The sequence below is a fragment of the Neoarius graeffei genome, chromosome 12 (assembly GCF_027579695.1).
Source record: "Neoarius graeffei isolate fNeoGra1 chromosome 12, fNeoGra1.pri, whole genome shotgun sequence".
NCBI classification, from domain to species: domain Eukaryota; kingdom Metazoa; phylum Chordata; class Actinopteri; order Siluriformes; family Ariidae; genus Neoarius; species Neoarius graeffei.
This window is the reverse complement of record NC_083580.1, coordinates 45,612,323-45,633,859: the sequence shown is the minus strand read 5'-3', so window position 1 is coordinate 45,633,859 and position 21,537 is coordinate 45,612,323. Positions and strand designations below refer to the sequence as shown.

The window sequence follows — 21,537 nt, the reverse complement described above, 5'->3', positions numbered from 1 at the left end:
CATTCAGAAGTTCGCCGATGACGCAGCCATCATTGGGTGTATCAGGGATGACAGAGAGGAGGAGTATAGGAGCCTGATGAGGGACTTTGCTCTGTGGTGCAACAGGAACCATCTGCAGCTCAACACCTCGAAGACCAAGGAGCTGGTCATTGACTTTGGGAGGTCCAGACCAAGGTCACGACCGGTTCTGATCAAGGGAGTTGAGGTGGAGGCTGTGGATTCCTACAGGTACCTCGGGCTGTGGCTGGACAGCAAACTGGACTGGACTTGCAACACCAACCACCTGTACAGGAAGGGACAGAGCAGGCTATACTTCCTTAGGAGGCTGCGGTCCTTTAACATCTGCAGGAAACTCCTGTGGATGTTCTATCAGTCCATGGTCGCCAGTGTCCTATTTTACACCATGGTGTGCTGGGGGGGCAGCACATCCAAGAAGGACACATTCAGGCTGGACAAACTGATCAGGCGGGCCGGCTCTGTGGTCGGCATGAAGCTGGACTCTCTGGTGACGGTGGCAGAGAAGAGGACTATGGACAAAATACTGAACATCATGGACGATGCCAATCACCCTCTGCACACCGTCATCAGCAACCAGATGAGCCATCAGAGCCTGTTCAGTGACAGAATGCTCCTTCCCAAGTGCAGGACGAACAGACTTAAAAACTCCTTTGTCCCTCACGCCATCAGACTGTACAACTCCTTTCTGGGGGGTGGGGGGGGGAGGAAGGGTAACAGGAGGACAGAGGACGGGAAGGAGCAGTAGCCTAGCCTAGCCTGACAAAAAGCAATACTGGACAATGTGCAATATAAATGTGTAATATAATGTGCAATACCTCTCCTGCTGGACTTTTTTCTTTTTCTTTCTTCTTTTCCCATATCTTATTCTTTTTTATATTTGTATATGTAAATACTTAATTTAATTTAATTTAATTTATCTAGAAGTTTTCTCTATTTTCTATTCTCTGTTTATCCTGTAATGCTGCTGCTGGAATTTTAATTTCCCTGAGGGAACCCTCCCAAAGGGATCAATAAAGTTCTATCTAATCTAATCTAATCTAATCTAATCTAATCTAATGTGTGTGTGTGTATATATATATATATATATATATATGTGTGTGTGTGTGTGTGTGTGTATGTTATCGGGTATCATTGAAATATCTTGTATGCAATATATTTTTTATCCTATCACCCACCCCTATCCATCAGCAAATAAATCACCCAAAAATAATACACATGTTTAAGTATATGAATCTCAACATAGAGCGAGTAAGGAAAAAAATCTTGGAACATGCTGCACACATAAGCACTTTTGAATGTTCTGTCTTCTCAGAAAGGAAATTCAACCTGAAGCAAACACATGCAGGTACCCACTCTGACTTTAAACTCAGAGTCAGAGCCAAGGGTGGATGATCGTCTCTCTCTCCAGGCCTGGAAGCTGTTTTGCTGCAAAATGAATAAGAACAGATTTGTTGTGTTAGGTCAAGGTTTGCCAGTCAGGCGTAGGATGGGACTGTTTCAGCAACAGAAACCTCAATCTTGCTGGATTGCTTCATTTTCCCACTTAACAGATTATTGATTTTAAGATTCAGTTATAAGCTCTCTCCAAGCACTTATGAGCTGCTGAAGTATTCGATTCAGTAAAGCGATATAATTCATACTTTATTAGGATTTTATTTGAGGCTTGCAAAAGCACTTCATTTTGCCTTGGGACAAAAACAGAGCTACAATTATGTCAATAGAGATCTTGCAGTCATGTGACCGGAAAGTACACAACTGCCATCTTGTCGGTCAAAAACACAGCTGAAGACTGCTGCACTTGTGTACAGAATGGATCAATTTCAACCGACGGACTACACGGCTCATTTTTCTAATGAACAGATAACTAGATATATGTCTAAAATAAACGATCTACAGATTTGTGACCCTTATGGCTTACCGGACGGAGTTTTCACGACCGGATTTTGAACTGTCAGCGGAATACCCGGACGTGTATAATTACCTCATTAACTTTCCCTCGCTGTTCAGTGGTGAAGCACTGCGTGCTTATAAATCTCTGGACAGTTATCTCTACAGAAATTCAGGATTTGTCAGCGACTCAGATGTGGCATCTTGTAAACAAGAATCCTCATTGGATGGGTAAGTCACTTAAGTATTGAGTATAGCACTGACCAGCCGATTATAGAATAGAATAAGGTAATTCCAAATCGTCCGTGTTGTTTACATGGATCTGGTGTTGGAGAGGTAGAGGCTTGGCAGTGGAGGTTTGAGTGGCTGTTTTCTGAGCTTAGTCAACAGGCCGGCTCTGCAGCCTCGCTTTTGCTTCCGCTCCCGGCACCGCCTTCTTCGCTTTGCTTCCAATAACAATCCACGGAGACCCCGCTGGTCTCGCTATCTCGTCTGGAATGTTTTTTTTTTTTCTCGTCCGGAATGTTGTGCATGCGATGGAAATCGCTACAAACCGTCATTTTCTGCTGGAAACCAATGTCCAGTAAGTCCATACAGTTGTAGTGGATATTGAAGTCCGGTACAGACGAACAACACGCAAAAATTCACACAAAAAACATAAAAAACGTGCACAGGTAGGGAGAGCTTGTAGCCGCAGCCGTTGTAGTAGAATTGTATATAGTAGGGTTTTCCAGAAGAAAAGGTAGAAGTAAAAGCAGAAGTAGACCCAGAAGTAGAAGTAGAAGGCGGAATATGGCGTTTGACCGACAAGATGGTGTCTGTCACAATCTGGATCGGCTGTGACGTCACATGCAAGTGCTCCATAAGAACCAGATGCATTGGACAGCAGTGACAGTTTAGCTGCAGAATGATAGAGTTGAGTTCCCATAATGTTAAAGTTGGCTAATGAAGCTTCAATAGGACCAACAGACTGGACAGATTTTGTGTTGCATGTACTGTATGTTGTAGTTGGTCCACACCTAGCATTAGCATTTTGTCAAAGGACTTTATGTTCAAATGGTGCTTCTCACTAATTTTCCTTTCCTTTCCTTTGCCTTACCATCCTGTCCCTTCTTCCCTTCCGTTCCCTTCCTTTCCCACAACTGCCACAAAGATAATTGAGCTAAAAGGGTTTTTTTTGTGATTTTTCCTAGGTCCATAAATAAACCAGCCATTGCCAAACATTTAGTGAGTAGACATGTGTCTGTTTGTGATTAGATGGGCCAGGAACAACGTTAAGGTTACACTGGAAAGAGTTAGTGATGCACTGTGAGTGCTATAATAAGTAAGAAGAAGAGCTGATGATCTGAGCCTGTAACACAACTGTCATATCTCCATTTCTCACTGTGCGTGGGCTGGATGAAACCCTGCCATGCCTGTCACTTGACTGGACAGTGTATTAATACATAGTGTCTTGTGTGTCAGCTTTGCTATCTCATAATTCTGCTCTGTTGCTCTTCTGCCTGTAGGGCAAGGCCAGTCTGTAAGTGTATTAAAGTGAGAACAGTCAAAGAATTTGTGGGCTAACAATAGAGCGGTAACTACTGCATAACAATAACACTTTACTGAGACAACAAGGTAAATGTGGTGGCGTGCAGTTAGTTCACTGAATAACACTAATCGCTTTAGTCTGGATGCTAAATAAATAACTGTGCATATCTGATGCAGTACAGCCCTGTATTAATCTGCAACTGAACTCATATTCATGTCTAACAAGCTAATCAAGCACAGCCATGACAACAATATGCTCGCTAAATGTCCTTTATCCTAATCAAACAAAAATAGCCTAAATGTAGATTTAATATGTTTCTATTACAGGCTGCAGTTGAAGACTTCAAAACGAATACCACAGCAACTACAGTGTTTTGAACTGGAATATTATCTTACGATGTCAATCATGCAACCGCGGCCCATGCAAAATATTTTCTCAAAAGAGCTTGTTGAACTTGGAGCCCTCAGGTCAGGATGTAGATATGAGAGCAGGGTTTTGTGGGATTGTGCTAGAAATGACCACCTCCTTTAAAGAACACACTGTGTTCAGACATGGAATGCCCTTGAGTCAGAATGAGATTACAAAAGCAAATGCTAAAAACAGAGTTTACTGTTCAGATACTAGTCAGATGTTCATTTTAGGTTTCAAGAGAAAAAGTAACACTTAAAAAGCTTAATCAGACATGTTTCAGATTTAGGCTTTAGGTTGATATAAATCTTTCTTAAACTTTAGTAAAGGAGCTGTCTGTTATTAGAGTCTGTTACCTAGCTATCTAATTAGCCGTAAAAGTAGCTAGCTGGCTGGTGTTACACCACGAGATCATCATTGAGTAATTAAACATAAATAACCAACCAGGTATTAAGCCTGGTAGTTACCTACCATCTCTCTATCAAATTACATTTTTACTTAAATAATATAAAACAGGGCGGCACAGTGGTGTGGTGGTTAGCACTGTCGCCTCACAGCAAGAAGGTCCTGGGTTTGAGCCCAGCGGCCGACGAGGGCCTTTCTGTGTGGAGTTTGCATGTTCTCCCTGTGTCTGCATGGGTTTCCTCTGGGTGCTCCAGTTTCCCCCACAGTCCAGAGACATGCAGGTTAGGCTAATTGGAGGCTCTAAATTGACCGTAGGTGTGAATGTGAGTGTGAATGATTGTCTCTATGTGTCAGCCCTGCAATGACCTGGTGACTTGTCCAGGGTGTACCCTGCCTCTCGCCCATAGTCAGCTGGGATAGGCTCCAGCTTTCCTGCAACCCTACACAGGATAAGCAGCTACAGATAATGGATGGATGGATGGATGGATGGATGGATAATATAAAACATGGTGAGGTGGTGTGATGAAGTAGAGTTATTGTTTTCACACCAAAGTTGATTATTTTTCAATAACAGCACTTCAGGAAGATTTTTTTTCTTTCTTATACCACAACAATTTGCCAGCAATTACATTTTTTAATTTATTAAACCATGATACATTCTAGATATTAATTAAGCTTTGACTTTATTGACTTTTACAAAGTGCTGATACTGGAGACTCCTTCCATAACTGTTAAATAAACATCTCCTTGCATAAAACTTCACCATATCAACAATTCCACATTTTTAAACCATTTATGTGGAGTGACCACCATTCCTGAGAACCAACTGTTACTACAGACATGGTAACATATTGTAATGAGTGCAGTAATATAAATTTGTGATTTGAAGGTGCACTATTGTCGGAGCTGCTGTTATATAAACTTAATCAACACCTTCTAGCCAATCAGAACAGAGAATTCAACAGCACTGTGGTATAAGCTGCCATTACCTTAAGTAACTTGACTGTGTTCCTCTATGGCTAACTAATATTCATATACTTCCATATACAGTGGTGCTTACAAGTTTGTGAACCCTTTAGAATTGTCTATATTTCTGCATAAATATGACCTAAAACATCATCAGATTTTCACACAAGTACGAAAAGTAGATAAAGAGAACCCAATTAAATAATAGAGACAAAAATATTCTACTTGGTCATTTATTTATTGAGGAAAATTAACCAATATTACATATCTGTGAGTGGCAAAAATATGTGAACCTTTGCTTTCAGTATCTGGTGTGACCCCCTTGTGCAGCAATAACTGCAACTAAATGTTTCCGGTAACTGTTGATCAGTCCTGCACACTGGCTTGGAGGAATTTTAGCCCATTCCTCCATACAGAACAGCTTCAACTCTGGGATGTTGGTGGGTTTCCTCACATGAACTCCTTGCTTCAGGTCCTTCCACAACATTTTGATTGGCTTAAGGTCAGGACTTTGACTTGGCCATTCCAAAACATTAACTTTATTCTTCTTTAACCATTCTTTGGTAGAACGACTTGTGTGCTTAGGGTTGTTGTCTTGTTGCATGACCCACCTTCTCTTGATATTCAGTTCATGGACAGATGTCCTAACATTTTCCTTTAGAATTCACTGGTATAATTCAGAATTCATTTTTCCATCAATGATGGCAAGCTGTCCTGGCCCAGATGCAGCAAAACAGGATACTACCACCACCATGTTTCACAAATGTGATAAGGTTCTTATGCTGGAATGCAGTGTTTTCCTTTATCTGAACGTAATGCTTCTCATGTAACCCAAAATTTCTATTTTGGTCTCATCCGTCCACAAAACATTTTTCCAATAGCCTTCTGGCTTGTCCACGTGATCTTTAACAAACTGCAGACGAGCAGCAATGTTCTTTTTGGAGAGCAGTGGCTTTCTCCTTGCAACCCTGCCATGCAAACCATTGTTGTTCGGTGTTCTCCTGATGGTGGACTCATGAACATTAACATTAGCCAATGTGAGAGAGGCCTTCAGTTGCTTAGAAGTTACCCTGGGGTCTTTTGTGACCTCGTTGACTATTACACGCCTTGCTCTTGGAGTGATCTTTGTTGGTCGACCACTCCTGGGGAGGGTAACAATGGTCTTGAATTTCCTCCATTTGTACACAATCTGTCTGACTGTGGATTGGTGGAGTCCATACTCTTTAGAGATGGCTTTGTAACCTTTTCCAGCCTGATGAGCATCAACAACGCTTTTTCTGAGGTCCTCAGAAATCTCCTTTGTTTGTGCCATGATACACTTCCACAAACATGTGTTGTGAAGATCAGACTTTGATAGATCCCTGTTCTTTAAATAAAACAGGGTGCCCACTCACACCTGATTATCATCCCACTGATTGAAAATACCTGACTCTAATTTTATCTTCAAATGAACTGCTAATCTTAGAGGTTTACATACTTTTGCCACTCACAGATATGTAATATTGGATCATTTTCCTCAATAAATAAATGACCAAGTATAATATTTTTGTCTCATTTGTTTAACTGGTTTTTCTTTATTTTTTGGGCTTGTGTGAAAATCTGATGATGTTTTAGGTCATATTTATGCAGAAATATAGAAAATTCTAAAGGGTTCACAAACTTTCAAGCACCACTGTACTACATTTTAAGTAATTAACAAAGGATTGTAATTTTGAAAGGAATTTGGCAGCCATAGTAGCCGTTCTCTGTCCAGTCTTCTCCGTCCATTAGGCAATGCTCTGTTTGGAAAAAAGTGGGACAGCAGCAGATGAAGCTGATTTATGGGCAGGTGCTCTGTCCTGCTTTATCACCTATCATCAGATAGAGATGGTAAATCCTGGTGTTTATGAGAGGAGTGTGAGGGACCTTGCCAAGCTGGGGAAGGAGTAGACTTGGCTCAGAGCTGAAGTGTTGGCTGCCAGACAGCAGTTTGTCCGTGTTGTCCATCCTGAGAAGTCTGAGAGAAAGTCAGTTGGAGGGAAGTGTTCTTCAAGAAACAGTGGAAGTTGATCATCTTAGGAAACATCTGTCTGAATCCATGTTTCTCAGGTTACTGAAATAGTCGTAAATACCGAAAAATTACAGAAATGGTTTTCAGTCAGTTTTCTGCAAACTTACGTTTCATTAATTCTGTCCCATCATCTGTGATGTATGATCATCTGTGAGAAAAATCTAGGTTTTAGTTGCTTAAATTGCTATATATGACTAACTTTCCAAACCTATTATGCAAAGTTGCTAAATTTAATATGAAAATGTATGAATGCTTCAGAAGATGCAAAACTGTCAAAGCTTTCTAATTAGGTTAAAGCTGGTCTTGCAATGCACAGCAAACATTCCAGTGCACTTTGCTTGAATGTCTCCTTATTTGATGTAATACAGAGGTAAAGTTCATGTACCCTCACCAGTCACAAAGCTTTTATCGTTATGTCTGAGTCCAAGCAACCTACAGTGGAAGCAAGACTAATTGTACTAGACATCAAATGTTTATTAGACTATCAAGCCATGCCCATTAATACAGTTCTCAGATCTTTCGGATATGCTACTTTCCATAAAAACAGAGTGAACTGTGGAAAAGAGTGTGTGCATGCTTGCAAGCATATGCGTATATGCTGGCTGAGGGCCCTGTGGGCCAGCCGGCCAGCTGATGGAGGAGCTTTTGACAGGATCTGAAGAGAAAGGCTGGGCAAGCCAGAAGAGATTGAGGGCACCAGGTGTCAGGGGCCTTGGCATGCTAGGCACGCCGAGGGCACTCTAAGTTTAGCTGTTACATTACGTTACATGCAGTGTTTTTCTGTAGCTGCTGCATTTGTTGAAGATAAAATGGCCTGCCAGCCAGCATGTAGACCACCCTCTCACTCTGTGCTAATTTTGGCTCTGCCAGAATAGATAGCATCTATCCACCTCTTCCAATTGATCCAGACTGGACTTTTTAAAATCACCTCCACATGGCAGTTTCAATACATTATGAACTGTTGTCAGTTTTTCAAATTGCCCATAAATGGCTGTATGAACACCATAGAAAATTAGTGTGGCTTGCTGATATGAATCCAGGGATCGTGGTTAGCTAACTGCTTCCTTTACTTTAACTGATTTGCCGTTGACTCAACGGTGTGTGCAGTTTTGCCTCAGGCCAAGAAAAAGCCATCAGTGGGAGGCACTTTTGCCATTAAGTTTGACTTGGACTCCCATTTTAACCTATGTTGCTTATTTGTTTTGCTGAAAGGATAAACTGTTCATGTTTGCCAGGCCAGGAGATTTAGCTTTTCACTGAGTTAATCACACTTCCTGTATCTTAGTGAAGTGCATAACCTTTTTAGACACCCCAAAGATGGACGACCCAAGGGTCGCCCTTTTTAGCCTCCACTAAATAATAGGGCCTCCATTAAAATAATAAGCACTTCATGACCCCTTGACCTTTGTTTCTGACCTCACAGGAGACTCTGTGTTCATCAGTCTCACTAGAGTGTATTGTGACAGGCACTCTATCTAGTTACTAGAGATTGATAGAGCACTGAGGTGCTTCTTACTCAGATTGTGCCACTCTAGGTAATAAGTTGGGGGGTTTTGTGTGTGTGTGTGTGTGTGTGTGTGTGTGTGTGTGTGTGTGTGTGTGTGTGTGTGTGTGTTTTAAATTTTAGTGCAGTGCATCATTTCAAAAGGGCAGAAAGCTAAGGAAAAACTCAAGCTTTGCAGACTGTGAACAAGCTATTTTGTTCATTGTGAGCTTAACATTGTGACACAGCACCATGGAAACTGTGCGTGAAGGTCAGCTGTCATAGTTGCATGGGTTGGCGTGTGTTGGTTGTCAGCTCTGAGGGCTAACCAAGATGGGAGTGACACAGCCCTGCTGGGCGGGGAGGTGATAAGTGACACTCACCATGCTGTGGCACACACTCATTGCTAATCATGGTGACATGAGAATGGCCAGCTTTACCCACACCATTCGGAATACCTTCTGTATATTGTGCATGTAAAACACACACGAATCTCACCAGGACTGATAGATCCATTCCCACACACTCACACTATCCTTCCCCCCATCAAGATAAGAGATCAACAGGTACCTCAAGGTTTTGTGCTAGTAACCAAAAAACGTGAGGTCAAAGGGAATTCTGTGACAGCTAAAGATCTATTGGCTCTAGAGATTGTAAATTCAAATCCCAGAACTCCCACTGAGGTATTGGGCCCCTAAGGTCATGAATTTAAGCCCAAATACTGCTACTGTTCAGCCCTTGGAGTTGTTTGTTTGAATCTCAGAATTGCCAGAGACCCATAGCTGGATCCTCAGCTGTTCAGCTCTCTGCTTGGTTTGCAGTCTGCCTAAGCTCAATGTCACTTTGAATAAAAGCATCTGCCAAATAAATGAATGTTAATGTTAATGCTATACTTATTTCGTCTCCCTATCTCTGTTAGACAGCCATGAAAGATTTATCCAATCTCTGATGTAGTCCTTTTTTCACAATTCAAATGCAGACACATCAGTGTGTTTTTCATGTAAAGAGCAATATTTCTTGTCTCTGTGCATAGAATTCCAAGAATAAGTCTTTGTTCCATGGGAAATGCATAGAACAAGGGAGCTGTCTTATTTATTCAATTTTTTCCCTCCACCTTCATCTGCCTTTTGAGGCTTTTGCCAAGTACACCCAGCACGGAGCTCTGGCAGACTATTGTGTGGGTGTAACGTTAATGCTTCTGGACAGACATTTGTTTGGAAGCAGAGGATGAGTGATATGTGAAGCACTGGAAGATGTGCCGCTGCGTCCGCTGGGTGAATGATGGGCCAACTGTGCAAGATCGCTCTAGGCCTGCTCAGGGAGCTGTAATGTGAGATGGAGGCCCTCCATCTGTGGCTCTGAAAGGGCCACCAGGCCAAAGGCTTAGCTGACCTGGACCCAAGGGAGCGCTGTCAGTAATCATCTAAAGAGCTCCCTCTAGAGGCCTGGGAGCTTAAGCACTTATTGAGTGAGAGCAGGTGGGCTGAAGGTCTGAACATTCAGCACTCATCACAGCTGTATCACAGATTGCTGAGTGATGATCAGCTTTTCTCCTGCTTTCTTATTATGGCTAGGTCTGAAGCATTATAGTTTGCATATTATTCATACTACTTCAATTCCAAAATTAAGGATTTCCTTTCTTTTCTTCCTTTCTCCACCACTTTATTGCATTTTTCTTGGCTTTAACTTTGAGTCATATGTAATGTTGCAGTACAGTAAAAGAGTATGCCATTTTGAATGTTTTTAAACATCTAATAAAATTTATTGTACCCACTGAAGTCGGAACACTGGTTCTTTCCAACAGTCTCAAGTACTGCTGCCATTTTTCAATCCATTGTTGAATGTCAGGAAGCTGAACTTGTGGTGACCCATTTTCAATCATGAAAACACCAGGAGAGCTTTCACAACCAGTCCTCTGCCTTTCTTTAGATCGTAGCTTGCCCCGGTCGTCACCGGTCCTACCCAGGTCACAGAGATAGATATGTAGGAATAAAGGGGTTAAGCATCATGTAAATGCTTTGTTAGGTTTCTGTATTTGTGTTAAGTAGCAGTGATAGATGGGCACTTTTTTCCATCTTAGTGACAAATTACAATTGCATTGTGTGCTTTATTGACCAGCTGGCATCATCACTCTTCAACAAATGAATAGAGAAATGAATTAGTGTCATGTTGATGAGTTGTTTGTTTTGTTTCTGTAGTTTAATTGGGTTGGTTCTCTTCAGGAATCACCAGAGCACATCTTATGGTCACTGAAGGCATATAACAGAAGTAATGGGTGCCTCAGTGTGATGATGAAAATGTTGCAATGTGACAACCTTAATCCTCCGGTTTATTGATTTTCTGATATATGACAGGTCCATCTTTTTGCTTTGGGCTGTGTGGCGCAAAGAGCAGAATAATCCTTTGTTGTTTGTTTTCTGTGATTTTTTTTTTTACTTAAACCCTTGCCTCAGTGACCCAGAAAAGACAGTCACCTAATATCCTAGAGCAAAAGGACCTTTTGGGGCTTGTTCTATATAATCTGGTGTGACAGCCTCAAAGAAACACTGATGGACAAATGGATAGCTGGGTGCTTTGACTGAGATCATGTGCCACTCTAATCTGAAGCTCTGATTGGGGTATTGATTGGTTAAAGCAACGTTTCCCAGGATGCAAATCGCTGCATAGGTGTAATGTACACCAGTTTAGTCAGCAGAGCTGTTTCGAGGCTCTGAGACTGATGTTGATGATGTCTCATCAGTGCCTGCCTTGAGCAGAATCACCCTTTCAGGAAATGTAAGACATTAATGATTTGGCCAAGGAAATGGCTGACTTTTCAATATCAGTGACCCATGATGGATGGAACAGCAACAAAGAAACTAAAAATCTAAACATACCTACTGGTCTGTCATAAGCAGGACCTTGTTATGTTTAGTGAAATACATATGCATGATGTGGAAAAAAGTATGGGCAATAAAAAGCACTGAAGTTGAAAGAGACAATATTTTTTCTTAGCCTAGTTTTTGCTTTTAGTAGGATGAAGTAGCATCCTGGTGAATAATGGTTCTTGAATGTAGTTCCACAAGTTTTATGCATAATGAGTTTGAGAAACACATTCGTACACTCTCACAAACAGCAGGCACAATCAGTATTCCAGTGTTGCATTTGAAATCCACATAATGATAATCCAAGTACTCTTGAGCTCCATCTGGGCTCAGTGGTCTTTTTATTGTATCTAATGAGGGGAAATCTTTGCACTGATGCACCAGCAGAGCTGCTGTCCACAGCGGGATCTCAGCATTAACCTCACATTAGTTGTGAGCTTCAGGGTCGCTGCTGGTTGTCTGTTTACTGGAGGTTCTCTTACTGGATTTAAAATCAGCCAATGCTCTGACGCATCGCTCCAAGCTACAAAACACCTCCATCTCACATTGTTTCCTCATGCATGCCCAGGCACTAGCACATGATCCCATGCTGTAAGCGGAGTTTAGCTGTGAGACCTGACCCAGTTCAACTCTGCTGCAACCTTATATGGTGCCTTGGGGAGTACATGTTTTTAAAATGCTTCCTTGTTCTTCGTTCACATGTCTCACCCCACCAGGCCACCCCCCGAAAATCCTGCTTCGTTCTTTTATTTCCACAGTAAACAAGATGTAAGTCTTGGAGTAGCAGGCTGGTTCAGCATATGGAATGCACATCATTCTTGTATCTGAAGTTCCTCTGAGTGTCATTATTCAATTTGTCATATTTTGCCTTTAAAAGCCTCATAATTTTAAGACTTTTTAAACCTCCAATGTTAAGGATAACATTATTCATTTCACCACTCATCATCACCACACATGTTTTAGATTCCTTCATGATGTATATAAATCTTTATATAAGATTTATCTTCCACTCTCTCTCTTCTAGCAGTGGATTTTAAATGTATGTCCCTTATTCACTTTTCGCAGATTTTACAGAGGTGACTACCACCTTGATGTGTGCATCAATGATTACCTGGACGTCTACTGTCCCCACTACATGGACTCTGTGCCAGAAGAGAGGACTGAGCGCTACATGCTGTACATGGTCAACTATGATGGCTACAGCTCCTGCGACCACACAGCGACGGGCTTCAAACGCTGGGAGTGCAATCGGCCCTACTCTCCCAACGGGCCACTCAAGTTCTCTGAGAAGTTTCAGCTTTTCACACCATTCTCACTGGGTTTCGAGTTCCGACCAGGCAGAGAATACTACTATATATGTGAGTATAGTCAAGAACTAAACCACATAAACCAAAAAATACAGCTACATATCCTGATTATTATCATTAATGAAAGTTTTCACTTTTCATTCATGAAAATAATCTAGGTATGTACTTATAAGAAATATTCTTTTGTAATTAAAACCAGAGTAGCATTGCTGTCTCATAGATCCAGGGTCTCTGGTTCAATCCTTGTATGGCGTTTCACATGTTCTCCCCTTGTCTGTGTGAGTGTGTGAATAAGTGTGAGCATGATGTAATGCAAAAGACAGACATCCCATCCTTTGAGGCTTGTATTCCAGCCTCATAACCAGTGTTCCAGGGGTGGGCTCCAGATCTGCCATAACTCTGACCAAGATAAAGAAGTTACTGAAGATGAATGAAAAAGTGGGAAAAAACAAACAAGCAAACAAAATGTACAAAGGTTACAGCCAAGTGTGCAACAGTAGCACTATAAAAAGTAGCATTGGAAAAAAATTACATCAAGTGAAACTCTTGCATATAATACAGCCAAATGTATTAGCTATTTCTTATTATAAGATTACCATAAACCAAATTCCATCCATCCATTATCTGTAGCCACTTATCCTGTCCTACAGGGTCACAGGCAAGCTGGAGCCTATCCCAGCTGACTATGGCCCTGTCCACACGGCAACGGATTCAGGTGAATCTGATAAAATTGTTTATCATTTTGGCCTGGCATCCACACGGCACCGGCGTTTTGGGTGCCCCAAAACAATATTTTTTGAGAACGGGTTCCAGAGTGGAAAAATCTGGCAACGGCGCCATTGTGAAGTCATCTGGATGAGTAGAACGGATTTGTTTACGATGACGTCACAACCACATGACTAGTCAAGTCAAGTTTATTTGTATAGCGCTTTTAACAATAAACATTGTCGCTAAGCAGCTTTACAGAATTTGAATGACTTAAAACATGAGCTAATTTTATCCCTAATCTATCCCCAATGAGCAAGCCTCTGGCGACGGTGGCCTAGGAAAAACTCCCTCAGACGACATGAGGAAGAAACCTCGAGAGGAACCAGACTCAAAAGGGAACCCATCCTCATTTGGGCAACAACAGACAGCCTGACTATAATATTAACAGTTTTAACATGAGGACAGTTTCGTTGATGTTATAACTCTTCATTGATGGAAACTTGAGTGAAAAACTGTTCATGATAACTGCAGTCCTAAAGTTAGCAAGACAACTTTAGTCCTCAGCCATAAAAGCATTACTGTAAGAGTCCAGAACATCCTCCAGGTATAACCCTCAATTGTCCTCATGGGGCCGTCCTTCACAGGAGCAATGCGATAAAACTCCGACCAGACACAGGGCACCAGGATGGATCAAGCAGGTCCGAGGGGCAGAAGAGGCCAGCATCTCAATCCCAGGACCAACATGGAACTCAGAGGGACAGATTGGGGGGGGAGAGAAAGAAAACACATGTTGTTAGGTATGCCCTAAAAATGACAAGTATTAAATCTGTGTGGTAGGCTCGCAGAGACGAGAGTCTTGACATCAGGCATAACACACAACAATGGCATGTTAATATGGTAAAAAATATATCATGACCTGCTCTGGCTGGATGCTTGATTGGGTGATGGGAGCACACTCCTCAGCAATGATGAGATGCAGATGGGACCCTTAGGGCTGGCCAAGACAATTCAGTTACATTTTACCGGGTCTGGGACATGCGACAGAAGTCTGACGGCCGATTCCCTGCAGGCTACGATAGCCAGTCGAGGTCTCCACCCTCTCCACCAAAAGATTTCCTGTTGACTCCATGTAACTCAGAGGGACAGATTTGGGGTGGAGGGGAGGGAAAGAAAACGCAGGTTGTTAGGTATGACCAATGTCACCGGAATAAGTAGGAGCAGTATACATATTGCACCGAGTACAAGCAGGGACTCCGGCAACTAACTATGACAGCATAACTAAAAGGAGAGAGCCAGAAGGTAACACAGGCATGAGGGAGCCCCAGGACATAAAGCAGCCAGCCACTACACCGTCAACAAACTCGAGTGAGCAAGCGAGTGGGGACTGACAGCATCCATACATCCCAGTTTACCAAAACACTCTATGTCTGAGGACCCTCTAGATCTACACCTTTACCTCATAAACACCATTAACAAAAGGCTTGACTAAACAGATATGTTTTCAGCCTAGACTTAAATGCTGAGACTGTGTCTGATTCCCGAACATTACTTGGAAGGCTGTTCCATAACTGTGGGGCTTTGTAAGAAAAGGCTCTGCCCCCTGATGTAGCCTTCACTATACGAGGTACCAGCAGATAGCCTGCACCTTTTGATCTAAGTAGGCGTGGCGGGTCATAGAGGAGCAGAAGTTCACTCAGGTACTGTGGTGCGAGACCATTTAGTGCTTTAAAGGTCAATAGTAGTATTTTATAATCAATACGAAACTTGATTGGGAGCCAATGCAGTGTGGATAAGACAGGCATGATGTGGTCATATTTTCTAGTTCTAGTAAGGACTCTTGCTGCTGCATTTTGAACTAACTGGAGCTTATTTATGCACTTATTGGAACATCCAGACAGTAAGGCATTACAATAATCCAACCTGGAGGTAACGAAAGCATGGACTAGTTTTTCTGCGTCATGCAATGACATTAAATTTCTTATCTTTGCAATATTTCTGAGATGAAAGAAAGCTATCCAGGTGATGTTATCAATGTGAGTTTCGACTGAAAGACTGGGGTCAATAATCACTCCGAGGTCTTTTACTGCTGCATGTGAAGAAACAGAAAGGCCATCCAGAGTCACTGTGTAATCAGAAAACTTACTTCTAGCTGTATGTGGTCCTAGCACAAGTACTTGAGTCTTGTCAGAGTTAAGCAGAAGGAAATTAATAAGCATCCAGTGTCTAATGTCCTTAACACATTCCTCAATTCTATTAAGCTGGTGTCTCTCATCAGGTTTTGCAGAGACATACAACTGTGTGTCATCAGCATAACAGTGGAAACTAATACAATGTTTACGAATAATATCACCCAGAGGTAACATATATAGAGAAAAAAGCAGTGGACCCAAGACAGAACCTTGTGGAACACCAAACTTTACCTCGGTACGTCTAGAAATATCACCATTTATATCAACATACTGATAACGATCAGTTAGATAAGACCTGAGCCAGGAGAGGGCCATTCCCTTAACTCCCACAACATTTTCTAGTCTATCCAGAAGAATGGAATGATCAATGGTATCAAATGCTGCACTAAGGTCAAGCAACACAAGTAGCGAGACACAGCCCTGATCAGACGCCAACAGTAGGTCGTTTACTATTTTAACCAGTGCTGTCTCTGTGCTATGATGAGGTCTAAATCCTGACTGATACATTTCATGGATGTTATTCCTATGTAAATATGAGCATAACTGCTGTGCCACAGCTTTTTCAAGGATCTTGGAGATAAAGGGGAGGTTTGATATTGGCCTATAATTGGACAGCTGACAGGGATCAGGGTCAGGTTTTTTAATCAAGGGTTTGATAACTGCTAGTTTAAAGGATTTGGGTACATAGCCAATCGTGAGAGAAGAATTTATTATTTTTAGAAGCGGTTCAATTATTTCAGGTATTATCTGTTTGAATAGACATGTAGGTAAGGGATCTAGTACACAAGTTGAGGTGTGGCATTGTGTATTGCATCATTTTCAGCAAGCGTTGTGTTGCCATATGTACCTGATATTTTACTGATCTGTTGCCCATGTGGACGTGATATTTTTTTTAATAAAATCTCGTTGCCGTTGTCGTGTGGATGTAGCCTATGGGCGAGAGGCACCCTGGACAAGTTGCCAGGTCATCGCAGGGCTAACACATAGACACAGACAACCATTCACGCTCACATTCACACCTACAGTTAATTTAGAGCCACCAATTAGCCTAACCTGTATGCCTTTGGACTGTGGGGGAAACCGGAACACCCGGAGGAAACCCACGCGGACACAGGGAGAGCATGCAAACTCCACACAGAAAGGCCCTCGCCGGCCTCGAACCCAGGACCTTCTTGCTGTGAGGCGACAGTGCTAACCACTACACCACCGTACAGTCCCCATAAACCAAATTGTTAATCCTATTAGACATTTATTACTAATTTCTAGCTTTTACTTGTCTTATTTTATTCTTTCTAGAAGTAAATGCATAAAGGTAGACTGACTTTCAGATTTTTCAAGTGTAGGTCAGAAAAATAATTTTCCCTGACACCCAGTTATTTTTGTTTATTGGACCGAAAGCTACTGAATTCGAATCACAGACTTCCAATTTTTATTTTTTTTTAAAATAGAACAATAAATTAATTTAAGGCCATGTGACCCTAAATTCTCTGGTATTTTTTCCTGCTTCAACATGACCCAATTAAAGATACCACATCATGCATCATGTGGTGGGCTTTCCCTGTTCGTGCAAGGCATTGTGGGATACAAATTTGAAATGGAAGAGAAAAACAGAGGATGTGAGTGTGCGAATGAAATGTGAAAGACCGACTACGGTAATGGAAAACGTTATGTTGCAAAGGAAAGGAAATGATGGACCAAAGTAATAAATACCAACAGTCAACAAGCACCTCGGTGTGATCAGCTGTTCGTTAAGCGACAAAATCATGTAACTGTCAGTGCATGGTCAAAGGTGAACCTGCACATGCACACACAGGCTTCCTCTGTCTCCTTGACTATGCGAAGAAAGTGATTTCATGCACATTATTTGCTAGGGAATCCCCTCAAATTAAATAACTTCCCAGCCACAGAATGGCCTGGTTTTTTTTTTTTAGATATTACAGAAATAACTAGAAAAGCACTCGGAGAACGCAGACCTCCTCCAAGAATCCTTTAAAGAATTCCGGGATCCAGACAGTGATCCGGATCACTGCCAAAATTTAATGGATTGTTACTTGTGCCCAGTCACACCTCTGGAAAAAATTTCAGAGCAATCCGTTCATAACTTTTTCTGTAATGCTGCTAACAGACAAACCAACAAACAAACAAACCAACACTACCGAAAATATAACCTCCTTGGCGGAGGTAAACATATGACCAAATTTCAGAGGGAACTAAATTTCACAGATTTTATGAAACTGAAAGGCCATCTCGCTTTAAAATTAACAAAATTATTTCAAATTATTTGAAACTACTAAAACTGTCTACAAGGTTTAATAAACTTATAGTTTGTTTATTGTAACCTTATAATAAAAATACTATCGTATTTCAAAGACATGCAGATTAGGTAAAAAATTCCCAGCCATTGGGGTTGTACAAGACAGTGCATACATAATGCCGGTCCCAAGGCTGGATAGTTTGAAGGCCCAGTATGAGATTAGTGTAGGGTAAACTGGCTTATTAACCTTCTGAAAATAAAGTCTATATATATTTAAAACTTATTTGTAATAGGATGCACATTTAATGTTTTTTCCATTTTGGTATTTTTGGTGAATTATGAGGAATTTTTGTCATCATAAAATTAATTTATAGTAATTTTGGTAATACTGGTAATGAATTTTGGTAATGAAATTTGGTAATTTATTTTATTTCGGTAATAATTTTAAAGAGAAAGTAACCTATATATAGTAACATCATGTTTTGTTGTGTAGTAAAATGATTCTATATGCATATTGAGGCATCTCTTTTTTAATTTCTAAAATTAAAAAAGCACCAGGTTTAATGTATTTTATTATATAATTTTTTATCAGAAATGTTCCAACGTTGTAACATTTTCACAACAGAATCTGATTTTCTGAACTGATACATTTTTGGACTGTTTTGTGTGTTTTATAATCCATCAGTCATGACCTCATAGTACATGGGTAAATTTGGAGATAAGCAACTGATTTCAAGCAGGGAGAAAAAGTTTGTGCTTCAGCAATCCTGACTAAACAGACTGAAACAAAAACATGAACCCTGATGGAAAACTGTCTTTCCTGTAAGGGGTCTTTGTTAAGGCCTCAAAGTTTCAGCTTTCGCAGGCTCGCAAGAGGCCTCTTAAAAACAAGCATCTAAACCCATGTTTTTACAACTGGAGTCAGATCCCTGTAGAGCAAGAGGCGGAAGACAAAATAAGACGCAGGAATGGTCTGACTGCCTGGACAGCTCTGGCTCTGGAGATAGCTTCATTTATGCTGGTGCACACAAGAGATTTGGAATTAGCATGATTCATCCTGATGAGCTGACAGATCATGTGGGTACGTCAAAACATTGCAGTTGTTTTTGTGGCATGTAAAATGAACAGAGAGAAGGAGAGAAATACACAGTAAACAGTGATTAGGTGTGAGATCACAGCAGATCAGTGTTTTTTTTTTAACATGGCCATGTATGAAAAGAATTGCCATGATGTAAAATGGAGCTCATTATCCTGAGACTTTTTAGTCAGAACATTAGGATATGTAACCAGATGAAATGTTGGAGCTGTCAGGTAATCGGAAGGTTTTACAGGAATATGCAGTGAGAGAATATGCACAGCCCACAGCTCTTTCCTGTGTGACTCAGTTTTATGACTCAACAGTTGCGGACTCACTTTAACAAATAGCCAGTTACTCCGACCTACAGATGCAACCAAAGGGAGGATGAAATAACAAACAATCTGTCAGCAGTCAGGCATTTTTTGGCTCATACTGGAGTGTACAGTGGAGTGTTAAGGTAATAATACACCCACATAGCAGGGAATTTAATTTCAAGCAGAAAGCATCTGCTTAGATTGCAGTCAAGCAGATCGTATCAGCGGCAAACACTTCAGAATTGTTTGTAAAACCAAAAGTGTGTGAACTAAATGGTTTTGGACAATTGGATTACTGTAAATAGCAAAGCTATTAGTTGTTATTAATTATGTACATATTCCCATAATAATGCATTGATATCAGGATTAAGATGATCTTATGATAATATCCAGTAATTTTCAGATATTCATTTGTATAAGATTTAACATTAACGTTTAATTAAGCAAAATTGTCTTGGCCCTCAAATGGGCTATAACTATGCTATTAGTGTTAGCACAAAGAATAGTTGAAAACATTGAACTTTAACTTTGTCAAAATATAATAACTGCATCATCAAATATCAGAATTATTCTATTATCCGCCTGCATTAATATGACATGGATATTGTGTATCACAGATGGTTACATCAAATGGTATGCAAGTAGTTAAAGCATCCATCCAACCATTATCCGTAACCATTTATCCTGTGCAGGGTCATGAGCATGCTGGAGTCTATCCCAGCTGACTATGGGCAAGAGGCAGGGTACACCCTGGACAAGTCACCAGATCATCACAGGGCTGACACATATGCCGCTTTTCCACTACAAACGCGGCTGAGTCGGGCTGAGCCGTGCCGTGCTGAGTTGGGCTGAGTCGAGCTGAGTGGGGCTGTTGGAGTTGCATTTCGACTACAACCGCGCTGAACCATGCTGGCTGGAAGTGGGTGGACACATTGGGTGGAGTTAGCGAAAGTGGGTGGACGTCACGTGATGTCGTTAAGCGGCGCAAACAGTGACATCAGTGATCTTTTAAGCGGTAGTCTCACGACCCGGATAGTAAACAATAAACATGGAGGACATGGAGTCGTTAGTGTTGCTGGTCTTGGTGCTGTGGCTTGTTGTCACCGACAATGCCAACAGATACTGGCAAGAGCATATAGATGAGGCGAGGCGCATAAGGCTTCAGAAATTCTCGTAATTCGTAATTATTATTCTTCCGGGTTTACGGTGTTTACAGATCCCAGCGTGCTCGCGGGGCGTGTGTGGGCATGTGAGGACACTCCCCCTCATCAATCAGTGCACAGGGGAGTGTCTGCTCACGCCCCCAGCCTCACTCAGCTCGGTTTGGCTCGCTTCAGCCCCACTCCAAAACCGTGCGAGTTTTGGGTGCTAAGCAGGGCTGAAGCGAGCTGAGTCGTGCTGTTCTGAGGTAGTCGAAACGCGAGCCGTGTCGGGCTGAAGTGAGCTGAAAAAGGGTAGTGGAAAAGGGCCAATAGACACACAATCATTTACACTCACGGTCAATTAAGAGCCACCAATTAGCCTATCCTGCATGTCTTTGGACTGTGGGGGAAACCAGAGCACCCAGAGGAATCCCACACAGACAACATGCAAACTCCACACAGAAAGGCCCCTGTCGGCCACTGGGCTCGAACCCAGAACCTTCTTGCTGTGAGGCAACAGTGCTAACCACTACACCATCATGCTGCCTAGTTAAAGCAAATATTTACAATTTATAGAGCCCGACTTCTCTGTTAAACTATATGTATTGAACAATTCCCTTAAAATGTATTAAAGTACTGTAGCTACACTGTATACTGAAGGGAACAAATGTAAGAATGAGTGCATTTGCTCAGTTCAAATTCACCCAACATTTGTGACATTTTGGGAAAAAAAAGAATAGGAAGCTTCTATTGATTCATATTTGTAACTGTCAGAAGAGGTGACATAAGTCATGGATGCCACATTCCTCATGAAATTTGTAGTTAGCTGCTTCCATTTCTGGGTTAATATAATTTAGCCAACTACATTTTCTGATTTATTGGCATCTTCAAAGGATGTTTGTTTCGAATTACTTTTTTAGAATAGCATTTATG

The 21,537-nt window shown here is 41.4% G+C and overlaps 1 protein-coding gene across 5 annotated transcripts in view; it reads left to right on the top strand.

Moving 5' to 3' along the window:
• efna5a (ephrin-A5a) overlaps nt 1-21,537 on the top strand; it is a 147,757-nt gene that overhangs the window by 103,183 nt on the left and 23,037 nt on the right. For all 5 annotated transcript variants that reach the window (XR_009655746.1, XR_009655747.1, XM_060935935.1 and 2 more), the window contains exon 2: nt 12,678-12,970. Coding sequence is in view for 3 of the 5 variants with exons in the window: in XM_060935935.1 (XP_060791918.1) it covers nt 12,678-12,970 (293 nt within the window). In the remaining 2 variants the exon portion in view is untranslated. The remainder of the gene's footprint in view (nt 1-12,677; nt 12,971-21,537) is intronic.